Genomic DNA, 23,889 nt, shown 5'->3' on the forward strand with positions numbered 1-23,889 from the left:
TCCTTGGGTTCGTAACCCTCTAAGTTCTATCTTGAGCTTATTGACCTCGGTTCTAGGACGGTACTTCTCGTTCATCAAGTGCTTGAATGCTGACTACGGTAGTGCGTAAGCATCATCTTGTCCCAGTTGTTCTAGATAGGTATTCCACCATGTTAACGCAGTACCTGTGAAGGTATGCATAGCGTACTTCACTTTGTCCTCTTCAGTACACTTACTTATGGAAAACACCGATTCAACCTTCTCGGTCCACCGTTTCAATCCGATCGGTCCTTCGATTCCATCAAATTCCAAAGGTTTGCAGGCAGTGAATTCTTTGTAGGTGCATCCTACACGATTTCTTGCGCCGTTAGCTGCATTGCTAGATTCGGAGTTATTGTTGGTATGTAGCGTAGCCTGTACTGCGGCTATGTTTGCAGCAAGAAAGGTACGAAATTCCACTTCGCTCATATTCATGGTTTGTCGAGTAGTCGGTGCCATTTTCTTCAAATAGTCAAATGAAACAGGTTAATCATACAAAATATTAAGAGTAGTCAATAGTATCTCGTAGCATAATATGAACTCATTTATAAAAGCTTTTTTTTCATATTAGCATTTTATAAGTTTAAATTCGGGTAGTACCTACCCGTTAAGTTCATACTTAGTAGCTAATATACAATTCAACTACTACAATTCTATATGAAAAACTGATTATAATAATATTTCGCGTTCAAACTTTTTCACAATATTTTACAAACTTACAATACCGCTTATTTTACATATAGCATGAAATATAGCACACAATAACTTTGATACAAGATAGTTGTGAAGATAATTCTAGCTAGTACACAAGTCGTTCAGTAAAGGCAATAAAGACACGTAATTCATACGTCCAGAAATAAGTCATGCATTCTGGTTTTACTAGGACTACTTCCCATCCTTGGTCTTGTGGAACATAACCGTTATGGCTGTTGATAAGACAGCGTGTTGTAACGTCGTCAAAGGGACGAGGGTTACGTTGTAGTGACCCGAACTTTTCCATGTTTATATATATTAATTGAGATTGATGTTTACATGATTAAATGTTTCCAACATGTTAAGCAATCAAACTTGTTAAGACCTGATTAATTGAAATAGGTTTCATATAGACAATTGACCACCCAAGTTGACCGGTGATTCACGAACGTTAAAACTTGTAAAAAAAACTATATGATGACATATATATGGTTATATATATAGTTAACATGATATTATGATAAGTAAACATATCATTAATTATATTAACAATGAACTACATATGTAAAAACAAGACTACTAACTTAATGATTTTGAAACGAGACATATATGTAACGTTTATCGTTGTAACGACATTTAATGTATATATATCATATTAAGAGATATTCGTACATCATAATATCATGATAATATAATAATTTAAAATCTCTTTTGTTATTATAAACATTGGGTTAACAACATTTAACAAGATCGTTAACCTAAAGGTTTCAAAACAACACTTACATGTAACGACTAACGATGACTTAACGACTCAGTTAAAATGTATATACATGTAGTGTTTTAATATGTATTTATACACTTTTGAAAGACTTCAATACACTTATCAAAATACTTCTACTTAACAAAAATGCTTACAATTACATTCTCGTTCAGTTTCATCAACAATTCTACTCGTATGCACCCGTATTCGTACTCGTACAATACACAGCTTTTAGATGTATGTACTATTGGTATATACACTCCAATGATCAGCTCTTAGCAGCCCATGTGAGTCACCTAACACATGTGGGAACCATCATTTGGCAACTAGCATGAAATATCTCATAAGATTACAAAAATATGAGTAATCATTCATGACTTATTTACATGAAAACAAAATTACATATCCTTTATATCTAATCCATACACCAACGACCAAAAACACCTACAAACACTTTCATTCTTCAATTTTCTTCATCTAATTGAACTCTCTCAAGTTCTATCTTCAAGTTCTAAGTGTTCTTCATAAATTCCAAAAGTTCTAGTTTCATAAAATCAAGAATACTTTCAAGTTTGCTAGCTCACTTCCAATCTTGTAAGGTGATCATCCAACCTCAAGAAATCTTTGTTTCTTACAGTAGGTTATCATTCTAATACAAGGTAATAATCATATTCAAACTTTGGTTCAATTTCTATAACTATAACAATCTTATTTCAAGTGATGATCTTACTTGAACTTGTTTTCGTGTCATGATTTTGCTTCAAGAACTTTGAGCCATCCAAGGATCCATTGAAGCTAGATCCATTTTTCTCTTTTCCAGTAGGTTCATCCAAGGAACTTAAGGTAGTAATGATGTTCATAACATCATTCGATTCATACATATAAAGCTATCTTATTCGAAGGTTTAAACTTGTAATCACTAGAACATAGTTTAGTTAATTCTAAACTTGTTCGCAAACAAAAGTTAATCCTTCTAACTTGACTTTTAAAATCAACTAAACACATGTTCTATATCTATATGATATGCTAACTTAATGATTTAAAACCTGGAAACACGAAAAACACCGTAAAACCGGATTTACGCCGTCGTAGTAACACCGCGGGCTGTTTTGGGTTAGTTAATTAAAAACTATGTTAAACTTTGATTTAAAAGTTGTTATTCTGAGAAAATGATTTTTATTATGAACATGAAACTATATCCAAAAATTATGGTTAAACTCAAAGTGGAAGTATGTTTTCTAAAATGGTCATCTAGACGTCGTTCTTTCGACTGAAATGACTACCTTTACAAAAACGACTTGTAACTTATTTTTCCGACTAGAAACCTATACTTTTTTTGTTTAGATTCATAAAATAGAGTTCAATATGAAACCATAGCAATTTGATTCACTCAAAACGGATTTAAAATGAAGAAGTTATGGGTAAAACAAGATTGGATAATTTTTCTCATTTTAGCTACGTGAAAATTGGTAACAAATCTATTCCAACCATAACTTAATCAACTTGTATTATATATTATGTAATCTTGAGATACCATAGACACGTATACAATGTTTCGACCTATCATGTCGACACATCTATATATATTTCGGAACAACCATAGACACTCTATATGTGAATGTTGGAGTTAGCTATACAGGGTTGAGGTTGATTCCAAAATATATATAGTTTGAGTTGTGATCAATACTGAGATACGTATACACTGGGTCGTGGATTGATTCAAGATAATATTTATCGATTTATTTCTGTACATCTAACTGTGGACAACTAGTTGTAGGTTACTAACGAGGACAGCTGACTTAATAAACTTAAAACATCAAAATATATTAAAAGTGTTGTAAATATATTTTGAACATACTTTGATATATATGTATATATTGTTATAGGTTCGTGAATCAACCAGTGGCCAAGTCTTACTTCCCGACGAAGTAAAAATCTGTGAAAGTGAGTTATAGTCCCACTTTTAAAATCTAATATTTTTGGGATGAGAATACATGCAGGTTTTATAAATGATTTACAAAATAGACACAAGTACGTGAAACTACATTCTATGGTTGAATTATCGAAATCGAATATGCCCCTTTTTATTAAGTCTGGTAATCTAAGAATTAGGGAACAGACACCCTAATTGACGCGAATCCTAAAGATAGATCTATTGGGCCTAACAAACCCCATCCAAAGTACCGGATGCTTTAGTACTTCGAAATTTATATCATATCCGAAGGGTGTCCCGGAATGATGGGGATATTCTTATATATGCATCTTGTTATTGTCGGTTACCAGGTGTTCACCATATGAATGATTTTTATCTCTATGTATGGGATGTGTATTGAAATATGAAATCTTGTGGTCTATTGTTACGATTTGATATATATAGGTTAAACCTATAACTCACCAACATTTTTGTTGACGTTTTAAGCATGTTTATTCTCAGGTGATTATTAAGAGCTTCCGCTGTCGCATACTTAAATAAGGACAAGATTTGGAGTCCATGCTTGTATGATATTGTGTAAAAACTGCATTCAAGAAACTTATTTTGTTGTAACATATTTGTATTGTAAACCATTATGTAATGGTCGTGTGTAAACAGGATATATTAGATTATCATTATTTGATAATCTACGTAAAGCTTTTTAAACCTTTATTGATGAAATAAAGGTTATGGTTTGTTTAAAAATGAATGCAGTCTTTGAAAAACGTCTCATATAGAGGTCAAAACCTCGCAACGAAATCAATTAATATGGAACGTTTTTAATCAATAAGAACGGGACATTTCAGTTGGTATCCGAGCGTTGGTCTTAGAGAACCAGAAAATTTGCATTAGTGTGTCTTATCGAGTTTGTTAGGATGCATTAGTGAGTCTGGACTTCGACCGTGTTTTCTTTAAAAATGATTTTTTAACATTTTTGTTGGAAACTATATATTTTTAACATATGAATATTATGTGATATATTAATCTCTTAACGTGTTTGATATTATGTGATAGATGTCTACCTCTAGAACAAGTCCCATTGACTCACCTAATAATAATGAAGAGTCAAATGTAAATTGGAATGATTTGTGGACTGATTCACAAGTTCCCGAAGAGGAACCGGAAGAAGAGTCGGAACCGGAAGAAGAATCGGAACCGGAAGAAGAATCGGAACCGGATGAAGAAATAGAACCGGTGGGGGAAATAATAAAACGGTTAAGTAAAAGAAAATCCTCAACCAACCGACCAAAGTTAATTATGGTCAATGGTGTTTCCGCCAAGGAAGCAAAATATTGGGAGGATTACCAATTCTCCGATGAATCGGATTCCGACGAGAATTCCGATGATGTTATAGAAATTACCCCAACTGAATTTAAAAAAGCAAAAGAAAATAATAAGGGAAAGGGCATAAAAATAGAGAAATCTAATTCCAACCCCGATGAACTTTATATGTATCGTCAACCCCCGAAGTCCTTAAGTTGTAACAATGACCCGGGAACCTCTAAACCACCAGGTTTTTCTAAACCAATGTGGACAACGACGGTTCGTATTAGGGGAACATCATATATCCCTAGAAACTTGGCAAAACGAACCAAAACCGAAGAAGAAGAAACGAGCGAGTCGGAATAAGATAGTTGTATTCGTGTGGTGTAATATATGGAATATAGTGTTCTTATGCTTTATGATATATGTAAAAATTGCTTGTATTAATAAGTATTTTTTTTATGAATCTAACTCTTGTCTATTTTACAGTTTAAAAATACAAAATGGATAGACAACCCAATATTTTAAGAGACCTACCCGGAGACATGATTGATGAAATCTTGTCTAGAGTCGGCCAGAATTCTTCGGCACAACTATTTAAGGCGAGATCAGTTTGTAAGACATTCGAAGAACGTTCCAAGAATGTCTTGGTTTATAAGAGACTTTCGTTTGAAAGATGGGGGATATCACATTGGGAAACCCATAAGTTACGATGTGTTTACTTTGACGCATATATTGCGGGGAACCCAAATGCTATTTTACGCAACGGGTTAAGAAATTATTTTGACTCAATATATCCGAATATTGGACTTCGTGATTTAGAAAAAGCGGCTAACATGCAACATAAAGAAGCATGTTATGCTTACGGATTAGTAATGTTCGCTTCTCACCAAAGTGAGAACAAGAACATCGGGCTACAACTATTAAACAAAACGTTTCCACAAGTGACGGAGTCGGTAATTGGGGTAAGAAATGAGGTTTTTAGATTATTACGGGACTGTTGGACATTACGTAACCCTCGTCCCTTTGATGACGTTACAACACGCTGTCTTATCAACGGCCATAACGGTTATGTTGCACAAGACCAAGGATGGGAAGTAGTCCTAGTAAAACCAGAATGCATGACTTGTTTCTGGACGTATGAATTACGTGTATTTATTGCCTTTGCTGAACGACTTGTGTACTAGCTAGAATTGTCTTCACAACTATCTTGTATCAAAGCTATTGTGTGCTATATTTCATGCTTTATGTAAAATAAGCGGTATTGTAAGTTTGTAAAATATTGTATAAAAGTTTAAACGCGAAATATTATTATAATCAGTTTTTCATATAGAATTGTAGTAGTTGAATTGTATATTAGCTACTAAGTATGAACTTAACGGGTAGGTACTACCCGAATTTAAACTTATAAAACGCTAATATGAAGAAAAAGCTTTTATAAATGAGTTCATATTATGCTACGAAATACTATTAACTACTCTTAATATTCTGTATGATTAACTTGTTCCATTTAACTATTTTGAAGGAAATGGCACCGACTACTCGACACACCGTGAATATGAATGAAGAGGAATTCCGTACTTTTCTAGCTTCAAACATAGCCGCAGTACAGGCTGCGCTACATACCAACAATAACCTTGGATCTAGCAGTACAGGAAATCGTGTAGGATGCACCTACAAAGAATTCACTGCCTGCAAACCTTTGGAATTTGATGGAACCGAAGGACCGATCGGATTGAAACGGTGGACCGAGAAGGTTGAATCGGTGTTTGCCATAAGTAAGTGTACTGAAGAGGACAAAGTGAAGTACGCTACGCATACCTTCACAGGTTCTGCGTTAACATGGTGGAATACCTATCTAGAGCAAGTGGGACAAGATGATGCGTACGCACTACCGTGGTCAGCATTCAAGCACTTGATGAACGAGAAGTACCGTCCCAGAACTGAGGTCAATAAGCTCAAGACAGAACTTAGAGGGTTACGAACCCAAGGATTTGATATTACCACGTACGAAAGACGATTCACAGAATTGTGCCTATTGTGTCCGGGAGCATTCGAAGATGAGGAAGAGAAGATCGACGCGTTTGTGAAAGGATTACCGGAAAGAATCCAAGAAGATATAAGTTCACACGAGCCCGCCTCCATACAACAGGCATGTAGAATGGCTCACAAACTAGTGAACCAGATTGAAGAAAGAATTAAAGAACAGACTGCTGAAGAGGCCAATGTGAAGCAAGTCAAAAGAAAGTGGGAGGAAAACGGTGATAAGAATCACCAATACAACAACAACAGCAATTACAACAATAATCGCAACAATTATCCCAACAATCGCAACATCAATCGCAACTACAACAAACGGCCCAACAACAACAACAACAACAACAACAACAGCAACTACAACAATCATCCCAACAACAATAATAACCGCAACAACAACAACAATCAGAAGCAACTATGCCAAAGGTGTGAAAAGAATCACTCGGGGTTCTGCACCAAATTTTGCAACAAGTGTAAAAGAAATGGTCATAGCGCGGTGAAGTGTGAGGTCTACGGACCAGGGGTTAATAGAACGAAAGGAACAAATGGTGTCGGAACGAGTAATGGCGGAGCAAGTAGTGTCGGAGCAAGTTATGCCAATGTAGTTTGTTATAATAAATGTGGAAAACCAGGCCACATTATTAGAAATTGCCCGAACCAGGAGAACACGAATGGACAAGGCCGTGGAAGAGTTTTCAATATTAATGCGGTAGAGGCACAGGAAGACCCGGAGCTTGTTACGGGTACGTTTCTTATTGACAATAAATCTGCTTACGTTTTATTTGATTCGGGTGCGGATAGAAGCTATATGAGTAGAGATTTTTGTGCTAAATTAAGTTGTCCATTGACGCCTTTGGATAGTAAATTTTTACTCGAATTAGCAAATGGTAAATTAATTTCAGCAGATAATATATGTCGGAATCGAGAAATTAAACTGGTTAGCGAAACATTTAAGATTGATTTGATACCAGTAGAGTTAGGGAGTTTTGATGTGATAATCGGTATGGACTGGTTGAAAGAAGTGAAAGCGGAGATCGTTTGTTACAAAAATGCAATTCGCATCATACGAGAAAAAGGAAAACCCTTAATGGTGTACGGAGAAAAGGGCAACACGAAGCTACATCTTATTAGTAATTTGAAGGCACAAAAACTAATAAGAAAAGGTTGCTATGCTGTTCTAGCACACGTCGAGAAAGTACAAACTGAAGAAAAGAGCATCAATGATGTTCCCATTGCAAAAGAATTTCCCGATGTATTTCCGAAAGAATTACCGGGATTACCCCCACATCGATCCGTTGAATTTCAAATAGATCTTGTACCAGGAGCTGCACCAATAGCTCGTGCTCCTTACAGACTCGCACCCAGCGAGATGAAAGAACTGCAAAGCCAATTACAAGAACTTTTAGAGCGTGGTTTCATTCGACCAAGCACATCACCGTGGGGAGCTCCTGTTTTGTTTGTCAAGAAGAAAGATGGTACATTCAGGTTGTGTATCGACTACCGAGAGTTGAACAAACTTACCATCAAGAACCGCTACCCACTACCGAGAATCGACGACTTATTTGATCAACTACAAGGCTCGTCTGTTTATTCAAAGATTGACTTACGTTCCGGGTATCATCAAATGCGGGTGAAAGAAGATGATATTCCAAAGACTGCTTTCAGAACACGTTACGGTCATTACGAGTTTATGGTCATGCCGTTTGGTTTAACTAATGCACCAGCTGTGTTCATGGACCTTATGAACCGAGTGTGTGGACCATACCTTGACAAGTTTGTCATTGTTTTCATTGATGACATACTTATTTATTCAAAGAATGACCAAGAACACGGTGAACATTTGAGAAAAGTGTTAGAAGTATTGAGGAAGGAAGAATTGTACGCTAAGTTTTCAAAGTGTGCATTTTGGTTGGAAGAAGTTCAATTCCTCGGTCACATAGTGAACAAAGAAGGTATTAAGGTGGATCCGGCAAAGATAGAAACTGTTGAAAAGTGGGAAACCCCGAAAACTCCGAAACACATACGCCAGTTTTTAGGACTAGCTGGTTACTACAGAAGGTTCATCCAAGACTTTTCCAGAATAGCAAAACCCTTGACTGCATTAACGCATAAAGGGAAGAAATTTGAATGGAATGATGAACAAGAGAAAGCGTTTCAGTTATTGAAGAAAAAGCTAACTACGGCACCTATATTGTCATTGCCTGAAGGGAATGATGATTTTGTGATTTATTGTGACGCATCAAAGCAAGGTCTCGGTTGTGTATTAATGCAACGAACGAAGGTGATTGCTTATGCGTCTAGACAATTGAAGATTCACGAACAAAATTATACGACGCATGATTTGGAATTAGGCGCGGTTGTTTTTGCATTAAAGACTTGGAGGCACTACTTATATGGGGTCAAAAGTATTATATATACCGACCACAAAAGTCTTCAACACATATTTAATCAGAAACAACTGAATATGAGGCAGCGTAGGTGGATTGAATTATTGAATGATTACGATTTTGAGATTCGTTACCACCCGGGGAAGGCAAATGTGGTAGCCGATGCCTTGAGCAGGAAGGATAGAGAACCCATTCGAGTAAAATCTATGAATATAATGATTCATAATAACATTACTACTCAAATAAAGGAGGCGCAACAAGGAGTTTTAAAAGAGGGAAATTTAAAGGATGAAATACCCAAAGGATCGGAGAAACATCTTAATATTCGGGAAGACGGAACCCGGTATAGGGCTGAAAGGATTTGGGTACCAAAATTTGGAGATATGAGAGAAATGGTACTTAGAGAAGCTCATAAAACCAGATACTCAATACATCCTGGAACGGGGAAGATGTACAAGGATCTCAAGAAACATTTTTGGTGGCCGGGTATGAAAGCCGATGTTGCTAAATACGTAGGAGAATGTTTGACGTGTTCTAAGGTCAAAGCTGAGCATCAGAAACCATCAGGTCTACTTCAACAACCCGAAATCCCGGAATGGAAATGGGAAAACATTACCATGGATTTCATCACTAAATTGCCAAGGACTGCAAGTGGTTTTGATACTATTTGGGTAATAGTTGATCGTCTCACCAAATCAGCACACTTCCTACCAATAAGAGAAGATGACAAGATGGAGAAGTTAGCACGACTGTATTTGAAGGAAGTCGTCTCCAGACATGGAATACCAATCTCTATTATCTCTGATAGGGATGGCAGATTTATTTCAAGATTCTGGCAGACATTACAGCAAGCATTAGGAACTCGTCTAGACATGAGTACTGCCTATCATCCACAAACTGATGGGCAGAGCGAAAGGACGATACAAACGCTTGAAGACATGCTACGAGCATGTGTTATTGATTTCGGAAACAGTTGGGATCGACATCTACCGTTAGCAGAATTTTCCTACAACAACAGCTACCATTCAAGCATTGAGATGGCGCCGTTTGAAGCACTTTATGGTAGAAAGTGCAGGTCTCCGATTTGTTGGAGTGAGGTGGGGGATAGACAGATTACGGGTCCGGAGATTATACAAGAAACTACCGAGAAGATCATCCAAATTCAACAACGGTTGAAAACCGCCCAAAGTCGACAAAAGAGCTACGCTGACATTAAAAGAAAAGATATAGAATTTGAAATTGGAGAGATGGTCATGCTTAAAGTTTCACCTTGGAAAGGCGTTGTTCGATTTGGTAAACGAGGGAAATTAAATCCAAGGTATATTGGACCATTCAAGATTATTGATCGTGTCGGACCAGTAGCTTACCGACTTGAGTTACCTCAACAACTCGCGGCTGTACATAACACTTTCCACGTCTCGAATTTGAAGAAATGTTTTGCTAAAGAAGATCTCACTATTCCGTTAGATGAAATCCAAATCAACGAAAAACTCCAATTCATCGAAGAACCCGTCGAAATAATGGATCGTGAGGTTAAAAGACTTAAGCAAAACAAGATACCAATTGTTAAGGTTCGATGGAATGCTCGTAGAGGACCCGAGTTCACCTGGGAGCGTGAAGATCAGATGAAGAAGAAATACCCGCATCTATTTCCAGAAGATTCGTCAACACCTTCAACAGCTTAAAATTTCGGGACGAAATTTATTTAACGGGTAGGTACTGTAGTGACCCGAACTTTTCCATGTTTATATATATTAATTGAGATTGATGTTTACATGATTAAATGTTTCCAACATGTTAAGCAATCAAACTTGTTAAGACCTGATTAATTGAAATAGGTTTCATATAGACAATTGACCACCCAAGTTGACCGGTGATTCACGAACGTTAAAACTTGTAAAAAAAACTATATGATGACATATATATGGTTATATATATAGTTAACATGATATTATGATAAGTAAACATATCATTAATTATATTAACAATGAACTACATATGTAAAAACAAGACTACTAACTTAATGATTTTGAAACGAGACATATATGTAACGTTTATCGTTGTAACGACATTTAATGTATATATATCATATTAAGAGATATTCGTACATCATAATATCATGATAATATAATAATTTAAAATCTCTTTTGTTATTATAAACATTGGGTTAACAACATTTAACAAGATCGTTAACCTAAAGGTTTCAAAACAACACTTACATGTAACGACTAACGATGACTTAACGACTCAGTTAAAATGTATATACATGTAGTGTTTTAATATGTATTTATACACTTTTGAAAGACTTCAATACACTTATCAAAATACTTCTACTTAACAAAAATGCTTACAATTACATTCTCGTTCAGTTTCATCAACAATTCTACTCGTATGCACCCGTATTCGTACTCGTACAATACACAGCTTTTAGATGTATGTACTATTGGTATATACACTCCAATGATCAGCTCTTAGCAGCCCATGTGAGTCACCTAACACATGTGGGAACCATCATTTGGCAACTAGCATGAAATATCTCATAAGATTACAAAAATATGAGTAATCATTCATGACTTATTTACATGAAAACAAAATTACATATCCTTTATATCTAATCCATACACCAACGACCAAAAACACCTACAAACACTTTCATTCTTCAATTTTCTTCATCTAATTGAACTCTCTCAAGTTCTATCTTCAAGTTCTAAGTGTTCTTCATAAATTCCAAAAGTTCTAGTTTCATAAAATCAAGAATACTTTCAAGTTTGCTAGCTCACTTCCAATCTTGTAAGGTGATCATCCAACCTCAAGAAATCTTTGTTTCTTACAGTAGGTTATCATTCTAATACAAGGTAATAATCATATTCAAACTTTGGTTCAATTTCTATAACTATAACAATCTTATTTCAAGTGATGATCTTACTTGAACTTGTTTTCGTGTCATGATTTTGCTTCAAGAACTTTGAGCCATCCAAGGATCCATTGAAGCTAGATCCATTTTTCTCTTTTCCAGTAGGTTCATCCAAGGAACTTAAGGTAGTAATGATGTTCATAACATCATTCGATTCATACATATAAAGCTATCTTATTCGAAGGTTTAAACTTGTAATCACTAGAACATAGTTTAGTTAATTCTAAACTTGTTCGCAAACAAAAGTTAATCCTTCTAACTTGACTTTTAAAATCAACTAAACACATGTTCTATATCTATATGATATGCTAACTTAATGATTTAAAACCTGGAAACACGAAAAACACCGTAAAACCGGATTTACGCCGTCGTAGTAACACCGCGGGCTGTTTTGGGTTAGTTAATTAAAAACTATGTTAAACTTTGATTTAAAAGTTGTTATTCTGAGAAAATGATTTTTATTATGAACATGAAACTATATCCAAAAATTATGGTTAAACTCAAAGTGGAAGTATGTTTTCTAAAATGGTCATCTAGACGTCGTTCTTTCGACTGAAATGACTACCTTTACAAAAACGACTTGTAACTTATTTTTCCGACTAGAAACCTATACTTTTTTTGTTTAGATTCATAAAATAGAGTTCAATATGAAACCATAGCAATTTGATTCACTCAAAACGGATTTAAAATGAAGAAGTTATGGGTAAAACAAGATTGGATAATTTTTCTCATTTTAGCTACGTGAAAATTGGTAACAAATCTATTCCAACCATAACTTAATCAACTTGTATTATATATTATGTAATCTTGAGATACCATAGACACGTATACAATGTTTCGACCTATCATGTCGACACATCTATATATATTTCGGAACAACCATAGACACTCTATATGTGAATGTTGGAGTTAGCTATACAGGGTTGAGGTTGATTCCAAAATATATATAGTTTGAGTTGTGATCAATACTGAGATACGTATACACTGGGTCGTGGATTGATTCAAGATAATATTTATCGATTTATTTCTGTACATCTAACTGTGGACAACTAGTTGTAGGTTACTAACGAGGACAGCTGACTTAATAAACTTAAAACATCAAAATATATTAAAAGTGTTGTAAATATATTTTGAACATACTTTGATATATATGTATATATTGTTATAGGTTCGTGAATCAACCAGTGGCCAAGTCTTACTTCCCGACGAAGTAAAAATCTGTGAAAGTGAGTTATAGTCCCACTTTTAAAATCTAATATTTTTGGGATGAGAATACATGCAGGTTTTATAAATGATTTACAAAATAGACACAAGTACGTGAAACTACATTCTATGGTTGAATTATCGAAATCGAATATGCCCCTTTTTATTAAGTCTGGTAATCTAAGAATTAGGGAACAGACACCCTAATTGACGCGAATCCTAAAGATAGATCTATTGGGCCTAACAAACCCCATCCAAAGTACCGGATGCTTTAGTACTTCGAAATTTATATCATATCCGAAGGGTGTCCCGGAATGATGGGGATATTCTTATATATGCATCTTGTTATTGTCGGTTACCAGGTGTTCACCATATGAATGATTTTTATCTCTATGTATGGGATGTGTATTGAAATATGAAATCTTGTGGTCTATTGTTACGATTTGATATATATAGGTTAAACCTATAACTCACCAACATTTTTGTTGACGTTTTAAGCATGTTTATTCTCAGGTGATTATTAAGAGCTTCCGCTGTCGCATACTTAAATAAGGACAAGATTTGGAGTCCATGCTTGTATGATATTGTGTAAAAACTGCATTCAAGAAACTTATTTTGTTGTAACATATTTGTATTGTAAACCATTATGTAATGGTCGTGTGTAAACAGGATATATTAGATTATCATTATTTGATAATCTACGTAAAGCTTTTTAAACCTTTATTGATGAAATAAAGGTTATGGTTTGTTTAAAAATGAATGCAGTCTTTGAAAAACGTCTCATATAGAGGTCAAAACCTCGCAACGAAATCAATTAATATGGAACGTTTTTAATCAATAAGAACGGGACATTTCATACGTAATGTCCAACAGTCCCGTAACAATCTAAAAACTTTGTTTCTCACCGCAACTACTGAGTCTGTCACTTGTGGGAACGTTTTGTTTAATAGTTGTAGCCCGATGTTCTTGTTCTCACTTTGGTGAGAAGCGAACATTACTAACCCGTAAGCATAACATGCTTCTTTATGTTGCATGTTAGCCGCTTTTTCTAAATCACGAAGTCCTATATTCGGATATATTGAGTCAAAATAATTTCTTAACCCGTTGCGTAAAATAGCATTTGGGTTCCTCGCAATATATGCGTCAAAGTAAACACATCGTAACTTATGGATTTCCCAATGTGATATCCCCCATCTTTCGAACGAAAGCCTTTTATAAACCAAGGTATTCTTGGAACGTTCTTCGAATGTCTTACAAACTGATCTCGCCTTAAATAGTTGTGCCGAGGAATTCTGACCGACTCTAGACAAGATTTCATCAATCATGTCTCCGAGTAGGTCTCTTAAAATATTGGGTTGTCTATCCATTTTTGTGTTTTTAAACTGTAAAATAGACAAGAGTTAGATTCATAAAAAAAATACTTATTAATACAAGCAATTTTTACATATATCATAAAGCATAAGCATACTATATTACATATATTACACCACACGAATACATCTATCTTATTCCGACTCGCTCGTTTCTTCTTCTTGGGTTTTGGTTCGTTTTGCCAAGTTTCTAGGGATATATGATGTTCCTCTAATACGAGCGGGCGTTTTCCACATTGGTTTAGAAAAACCTGGTGGTTTAGAGGTTCCCGGGGTATTGTCACAACTTAAGAAATACGGGTGTTGACGATACATATAAAGTTCATCGGGTTTGGAATCAAATTTCTCTATTTTTATGCCCTTTCCCTTTTTGTTCTCTTTTGCCTTAATAAATTGTGTTGGGGTAATTTCTATAACATCATCGGAATCCTTGTCGGGATCCGATTCATCGGAGAATTGGTAATCCTCCCAATACTTTGCTTCCTTGGCGGAAACACCATTGACCATAATTAACTTTGGTCGGTTGGTTGAGGATTTTCTTCTACTTAACCGTTTTATTATTTCCCCCACTGGTTCTATTTCTTCTTTCGGTTCCGATTCTTCTTCCGGTTCCGATTCTTCTTTCGGTTCCGACTCTTCTTCCGGTTCCTCTTCGGGAACTTGTGAATCAGTCCACGAATCATTCCAATTTACATTTGACTCTTCATTATTATTAGGTGAGTCAATGGGACTTGTTCTAGAGGTAGACATCTATCACATAATATCAAACAAATTAAGAGATTAATATATCACATAATATTCACATGTTAAAAATATATAGTTTTCAACAAAATTTGTTAAGCAATCATTTTTCAAGTAAACACGGTCGAAGTCCAGACTCACTAATGCATCCTAACAAACTCGATAAGATACATTAATGCAAAATTCTGGTTCTCTAAGACCAACGCTCTGATACCAACTGAAATGTCCCGTTCATATTGATTATAAACGTTCCATATTAATTGATTTCGTTGCGAGGTTTTGACCTCTATATGAGACATTTTTCAAAGACTGCATTCATTTTTAAAACAACCATAACCTTTATTTTATCAATAAAGGTTTCAAAAGCATTACGTAGATTATCAAATAATGATAATCTAAAATATACTGTTTACACACAACCATTACATAATGGTTTACAATAGAAATATATTACATCGACATATGTTTCTTAAATGCAGTTTTTACACAATATCATACAAACAGGGACTCCAAATCTTGTCCTTATTTTAGTATGCAACAGCGGAAGCTCTTAGTATTCACTGAGAATAAACATGCTTTAAACGTCAATAAAAATGTTGGTGAGTTATAGGTTTAACCTATATATATATCAAATCGTAACAATAGACCACAAGATTTCATATTTCAATACACATCCCATACATAGAGATAAAAATCATTCATATGGTGAACACCTGGTAACCGACATTAACAAGATGCATATATAAGAATATCCCCATCATTCCGGGACACTCTTCAGATATGATATAAATTTCGAAGTACTAAAGCATCTGGTACTTTGGATGGGGTTTGTTAGGCCCAATAGATCTATCTTTAGGATTCACGTCAATTAGGGTGTCTGTTCCCTAATTCTTAGATTACCAGACTTAATAAAAAGGGGCATATTTGATTTCGATAATTTAACTATAGAATGTAGTTTCACGTACTTGTGTCTATTTTGTAAATCATTTAAAAAACCTTCATGTATTCTCATTCCAAAAATATTAGATTTTTAAAAGTGGGACTATAACTCACTTTCACAGATATTTACTTCGTCGGGAAGTAAGACTTGGCCACTGGTCGATTCACGAACCTATAACAAATATGTACATATATATCAAAGTATATTCAAAATATATTTACAACACTTTTAATACATTTTGATGTTTTAAATTTTATTAAGTCAGCTGTCCTGGTTAGTAACCTACAACTAGTTGTCCAACGTTAGATGTACAGAAAAAAATTGATATATATTATCTTGAATCAATCCACGACCCAGTGTATACACGACTCAGGCTAGATAACAACTCAAAGTATATATATTTTTGGAATCAACCTCAACCCTATATAGTTAACTCCCACATTACTGCATATAGAGTGTCTATGGTTGTTCCAAATAATATATACACATGGGTCGATATGATATGTCAAAACATTTGCATACGTGTCTATGGTATTCCAAGATTACATAATATATTAGAATACATGTATAATACAATATAAGTTATCTAGGATATGATTAATATAGATTTGTTACCAATTTTCACGTTCCTACAACAAGAAAAATTATCCAATCTTGTTTTACCCATAACATCTTGATTTTAAATCCGTTTTGAATGAATCAAATTGCTATGGTTTCATATTGAACTCTATTTTATGAATATAAATAGAAAAAGTATAGGTTTATAGTCAGAAATATAAGTTACAAGTCATTTTTGTAAAGGTAGTCATTTCAGTCGAAAGAACGACGTCTAGATGACCATTTTAGAAAACATACTTCCACTTTGGGTTTAATCATGATTTTTGGATATAGTTTCATGTTCATAAGAAAAATCATTTTCCCAGAAGAACAACTTTTAAATCAAAGTTTATCATACTTTTTAATTAACTAACCCAAAACAGCCCGCGGTGTTACTACGACGGCGTATGTTCGGTTTTACAGTGTTCTTCGTGTTTCCAGGTTTTAAATCATTAAGTTAGCATATCATATAGATATAGAACAAGTGTTTAGTTGATTTTAAAAGTCAAGTTAGAAGGATTAACTTTTGTTTGCGAACAAGTTTAGAATTAACTAAACTATGTTCTAGTAATTATAAGTTTAAACCTTCGAATAAGATAGCTTTATATGTATGAATCGAATGATGTTATGAACATCATTACTACCTCAAGTTCCTGGATAAAGCTACTGGAAATGAGAAAAATGGATCTAGCTTCAAAGGATCCTTGGATGGCTTGAAAGTTCTTGAAGCAGAATCATGACTCGAAAACAAGTTCAAGTAAGATTTCCACTCGACATAAGATTGTTATAGTTATAGAAATTGAATCAAAGTTTGAATATGAGTATTACCTTGTATTAAAAAGATATATTACTGTAAATAAGAAAGATTTCTTGATGTTGGATGATCACTCTACAAGATTGGAAGTAAGCTAGCAAACTTGGAAGTATTCTTGATTTTATGAAACTAGAACTTGTAGAATTTATGAAGAACACTTAGAACTTGAAGATAGAACTTGAGAGAGATCAATTAGATGAAGAAAATTGAAGAATGAAAGTGTTTGTAGGTGTTTTTGGTCGTTAGTGTATGGATTAGATATATAGGATATGTAATTTTGTTTTCATGTAAATAAGTCATGAATGATTACTCATATTTTTGTAATTTTATGAGATATTTCATGCTAGTTGCCAAATGATGGTTCCCACATGTGTTAGGTGACTCACATGGGCTGCTAAGAGCTGATCATTGGAGTGTATATACCAATAGTACATACATCTAAAAGCTGTGTATTGTACGAGTACGAATACGGGTGCATACGAGTAGAATTGTTGATGAAACTGAACGAGGATGTAATTGTAAGCATTTTTGTTAAGTAGAAGTATTTTGATAATTGTCTTGAAGTCTTTCAAAAGTGTATGAATACATATTAAAACACTACATGTATATACATTTTAACTGAGTCGTTAAGTCATCGTTAGTCGTTACATGTAAGTGTTGTTTTGAAACCTTTAGGTTAACGATCTTGTTGAATATTGTTAACCCAATGTTTATAATATCAAATGAGATTTTAAATTATTATATTATCATGATAATATGATGTATGAATATCTATTAATATGATATATATACATTAAATGTCGTTACAACGATAATCGTTACATATATGTCTCGTTTCAAAATCATTAAGTTAGTAGTCTTGCTTTTACATATGTAGTTCATTGTTAATATACTTAATGATATGTTTACTTATCATAATATCATGTTAACTATATATATATATCCATATATATGTCATCATATAGTTTTTACAAGTTTTAACGTTCGTGAATCACCGGTCAACTTGGGTGGTCAATTGCCTATATGAAACCTATTTCAATTAATCAAGTCTTAACAAGTTTGATTGCTTAACATGTTGGAAACACTTAATCATGTAAATAACAATTTCATTTAATATATATAAACATGGAAAAGTTCGGGTCACTACAGTTCAGCAATCTAAGATTCCTATGATCTATACATAATTTATCTATCTCTGCTTCAGTTATACTAGAAGGAATAGTACTCACATCACGAGTATCTTACTGAGAAGAAGTGCTGCTAGATTCGGCCATGGTAATAAAGAAAACAAAACAATGGAGAAGAGGAAAATTAAGAACTGACCTTGAGCAAATTAATCGTTATGAAAGTAATTGCAGATATCTTCAAAGCAAATAATCAGTTTCAGAGGAGGAAAAATGAAAGGAGAACGGATTATTTATAATCAAATTGGTAGACAATGAAAGGACGTGATCGGGCCACATGTATGAACCAGATTAATTGGGTAACAATTTAAATTTCGAAAATAAATCAAAAAGGTTTTGGGGGCAAATTCATAATTGGAAATATGATATTAGGACAGAAAAACAGACGGCCACAGCAGTTTTGTGTCTTCGAGGAAAAAGGCAGCTTTTATTTTTAGTCTAATGACTTTATTTTTTGTAAAAATAAAGACATTAAATTGGGGGGACTAAATGATGTATCCTAGGGGATACACGTATAAAAACACCATTTATATACAGAAAAATGGATCAAAAAGCATAAAAGATAACAATATTTGGCGATTTTAGCATTTTCCGTCCAGCGTTCAGCATGCCGCCCAGCCTTAAGCGTAAGCCCTGCAGGTAGCTTCTATGCTTAAGCCCTTTTACTAGGCGCATGAACAGCACGTAGCCACGTCAGCACATGCCACCGACCTTTCAAATATTTCGCATAACTGAATTAATCAGCGATTGACACGTGTATCCCGTGAATTTCAGACATTCTACGGCTATAAATAGACCCCCTGGGTCACCACATTTCACATCATCTGATCTGAACTTCAGTCAGAGAGAAGTACAATTTCTCTCTCACATAGTTCTTTCTCACTCTAAAACATTAACCGCTTAGCAGCAGAACACTAGACGGATCAAATACAGATTGATCCACAGATTGATTGAGGCCACCCCACTGATCTCCCATCCGTGTTCCGGGTCTGCAGGGATTATTTCTCGAGGACAAACATCAATCAGCATACTATCACATCATACTAGGCGGATATTGTTCTGTACTGGTACGTTACACCCGCTATACGGAAAATTGTACCAACATCGGTTGACCATGGTGAAAACCGTGCAACTTGTTTTCATAAAATTTTGTTGCAGATTCAGTCTGGGCTTCTACAGTCAAGTATACGGTTAACCGTTCCTTTGACCGTTAATGATGTATCCTAAAGGATAAACACATAAAAACACCATTTTTATACAGAAAAATGGATCAAAGAGCATAAAAGATAACAATATTTGGCGGTTTTTAGCATTTTCTGTCCAGCGTACAGCAGGCCACCCAGCGTTAAGCGTAAGCCCTGCAGGCAGCTTCTATGCTTAAGTCCTTTTACTAGGCGCGTGAGCAGTACATAGCCACATCAGCACACGCCACCGACCTTCCAGATATTTAACATAACTGAACTAATCAGCGACTGAAACGTGTATCCCGAGAATTTCGGACATTCTACGCCTATAAATAGACCCCCTGGGTCACCACATTTAACATGATCTGATCTGAACTTCAATCAGGGAGAAGTACACTTTCTCTTTCCCAAAGTTCTTTCTCACTCTAAAACATTAACCGCTTAGCAGCTGAATTCTAGACGGATCAAATACAGATTGATCCACAAATTGATTGAGGCCACCCCACAGATTTTCGATCTGTGTTCCGGGTCTGCAAGGATTATTTCCCGAGGGCAAACATCAATCATCATACTATCACACCATGCTAGACGGATATTGTTCTGTACTGGTACCTTACACCCGCTATACGTAAAAATCGTCCCAACATATGGCGCCATCCGTTCTGAAGAATCACTCAAATCTCAAGAGCACAAAGAGACATAATCATAAGGTAATACCTATTGAGATAAACATGATACATTCATGGAAAGCCGGACAACAGAGGAAAGCACAGACGTTTGAAGATTAGAAATATGAGTTGATTGCTTTTCCTTCTATGTTCAATACCAATCCATCTGATGCTCCTGTAGTGATGGAAGCTCGTATAGCAAATTATATTGTTGGAGGAATATATACTGATACAGTAGCAGGGACAGATATTATGCCAATGAGAAGTTGAAAGACACGTTTGTTCCCTTAGAAAGTTTTGCCAATGATCCATCGTGGTTAGAAGGAAGCATAGTTTTAGAGGTAGAAGGAAGCATAGTTTTGTACAATTACCAGAGAGAGTAAAAGAGAAGTTGAGAGACACGTTTGTTCCCTTAGCAAGTTTTGCCAATGATCCGTCGTGGTTAGAAGGAAGCATAGTTTTAGAGGTAGTGTTGAGAAAATCACCATTTAAAAGAACAGCTCATATAGAGTTTTTGGTCGTCAAAGCAAATTCACAATATAATGTCATTTTGGGTCGATCGTCTATGATGACATTTGGAGCTGTCACATCAACGGTACACGGCATGATTGCCACGCTATACGCTGAGCAGAGAAGAGTAATAGAATGTGTGGAAATAAATAGAACTACAGTTACTCTAATTGTTCATGAAGATGGGTCAGTATCACCAAATCCAAAATTTCCAGACCAGAAAATCATTATTGGGAACACGTTAGCAAAAGAAACAAAAGAAAAGCTCTACAAAATTTTAGTAACTAATCTAGATGTTTTTACGTGGCAAGATTCTGATATGACGGGAGTACCACGTCATATAGCTGAGCATAAGCTTGGAGTGAATCCCAATATCCCACCAATATGTCAAAAGAAAAGAGGTATGGCTCCTGAACGAACAAAGTTTCTTAGAGTGGAAGTTAAAAAATTGGTGGATGCTGGAATATTACGGGAAGTTAAATATCAGACATGGGTAACAAATCCCGTGATGGTCAGAAAACCAGATAACACATGGAGGATGTGTGTGGACTTCACATATATAAATAAAGCATGCCCAAAGGATAATTACCCTTTGCCAGAAATATATTGGAAGGTGGAATCTGTAAGCGGATATCAGTTTAAATCTTTTCTATATGCATTCAATGGATACCACCAATTCCCTATGGCAATACGGGATCAGGATAAAACAGCATTCCATACACCAGATGGAATTTTTTGCTACATAAAAATGCCTTTCGGATTGAAGAATGCAGGAGCAACTTATCAGCGCGTCATTGATAAGGCGTTTAAAGATCAAATAGGCAGGAATGTAGAAGCCTATGTTGATTATATTATTATCAAGAGTCATACAGAAGAGAGCATGCTTAGAGATAATCTTGAAACCTTCGAATCATTACGAAGTGTTAATATGAAGTTAAATCCTAAGAAGTGCACTTTTGGCATGTAAGAGAGCAAGTTTTTAGGTCATATTGTTACAGAGAGAGGAATTAAGGCAGATCCAAAAAAGAATCAAGCAATTGAGGATATGGTATATCCAAAAACAAAGAAAGAAGTGCAAAGTTTGAGCGAAAGATTGGCAGCCTTAACTAGGTTTTTATCCAGAGCAGCAGACCGATCATTACCATTCATGAGGGTCTTAAAAAGCTGTTTAAACAAAAAAGATTTTATGTGGATGGAAGAGGTTGATACAGCTTTTCAGGATGTTAAGAGACTCTTAAAAGAATTGCCTACCTTAACTGCACCAGTAGCAGGAGAAACATTAATTCTATATATGGCAGCGTCGGTGGAAGCCATTAGTTTAGTTTTAATCGCAGAACGGAATGAGGTACAAAGGCCAATATACTTTGTCAGTAAAATATTACAGCAATGTGAAATCAATTATCCGACCATTGAAAAATTGGTGTATGCTTTAACACACACAGCTAGGTGACTCAGACATTATTTTCTAGCGCATCCAAATTTGGTTTTAACAGATCAACCAATAAAACAGATTTTGAAACATCCATTGTCGTCAGGACGTTAGCAAAATGGGTAGTCGAGTTAGGAGAATATGAAATAAATTTCTCACCACGACATGCATTTAAAGGGAAAATTTTAGCAGATTTCCTTCTGGAAACAACTGAAAAAGTGGATCATTCACAAAATGTCAAAATCAGCAATTATATGTGGGAAGTTCATACTGATGGTGCATCAAGTGAGGAGGGAGTTGGTGCAGGATTAGTGCTTACCAGCCCAGAAGGAGAAGAACATACATATGCACTTAAGTTTTGTTTTTATGCATCTAATAATGAAGCAGAATACGAGGCATTACTTTTCGACCTCCGCATAGGGTCTGAGATGGGAATAAATCATTTGCGTGCCTATGTAGATTCTCAGATTGTTGCACAGCAGGTTAATGGAGCATTTGAAGCAAAAGATATTTCAATGAAACGATATTTGCAATTGATTGAAAAGATTTCCAAAAATTTTGAAACATTGAAAGTTGTGCAAATATCAAGAAATAAAAACAAAAAAGCAGACGTGTTGAGCAAATTAGCAACATTAACATTTGATCATTTGCATAAGAAAGTTTTTGTGGAAGTGTTGAAAGATAAGTCAATTGATGAAAAAGTGGTAGTAGCAACAGTTGAAGAAGGGGGATCGTGTTAGATGACTCCCTATATAAAGTATTTGCAAGACGGAACACTACCAACTGATGTTACTGAAGCAAGACGGATAAAGGTCAGTTCTCTGTGAAGACCCGTCCTAATCCATCCGGACGAAGTCCATATCGATTATAAACGATTCACAACAGTTGATTACATCGCGAGGTACTTGACCTCTATATGATACATTTTACAAACATTGCATTCGTTTTTGAAAAGACAAACTTTCATTACATCGAAAGTTGACAGGCATGCATACCATTTCATAATATATCCAACTATAATTGACTTGATAATAATCTTGATGAACTCGACGACTCGAATGCAACGTCTTTTGAAATATGCCATGAATGACTCCAAGTAATATCTATAAAATGAGCAAATACACAGCGGAAGATTTCTTTCGTACCTGAGAATAAACATGCTTTAAAGTGTCAACCAAAAGGTTGGTGAGTTCATTAGTTTAACT

The 23,889-nt window shown here is 35.1% G+C and overlaps 2 protein-coding genes across 2 annotated transcripts in view; both read left to right on the forward strand.

Moving 5' to 3' along the window:
- Positions 1–22,300: 22,300 nt before the first annotated feature.
- LOC139888715 (uncharacterized) lies at positions 22,301–23,424 on the forward strand. Its single transcript, XM_071871708.1, has 2 exons — positions 22,301–22,600; positions 22,702–23,424. The coding sequence occupies exons 1-2, from the start codon at positions 22,301–22,303 to the stop codon at positions 23,422–23,424; spliced, it is 1,023 nt and encodes a 340-aa protein (XP_071727809.1).
- Positions 23,425–23,889, forward strand: part of LOC139888716 (uncharacterized) — a 37,292-nt gene continuing 36,827 nt past the window's right edge. The window contains exon 1 of the mRNA XM_071871709.1: positions 23,425–23,496. Within this exon, the coding sequence (XP_071727810.1) occupies positions 23,425–23,496 (72 nt within the window). The remainder of the gene's footprint in view (positions 23,497–23,889) is intronic.

The sequence above is a fragment of the Rutidosis leptorrhynchoides genome, chromosome 2, assembly GCF_046630445.1.
Source record: "Rutidosis leptorrhynchoides isolate AG116_Rl617_1_P2 chromosome 2, CSIRO_AGI_Rlap_v1, whole genome shotgun sequence".
In the NCBI taxonomy this organism is placed as follows: Eukaryota; Viridiplantae; Streptophyta; class Magnoliopsida; order Asterales; family Asteraceae; genus Rutidosis; species Rutidosis leptorrhynchoides.

Coding starts and splice junctions, on each gene's coding strand:
- LOC139888715 (XM_071871708.1), top strand. CDS start 22,301: ATGGTATATCCAAAAACAAAGAAAGAAGTGCAAAGTTTGAGCGAAAGA. Junction 22,601..22,701: donor TAATCGCAGAACGGAATGAG/GTACAAAGGCCA, acceptor ACACACAGCTAG/GTGACTCAGACATTATTTTC.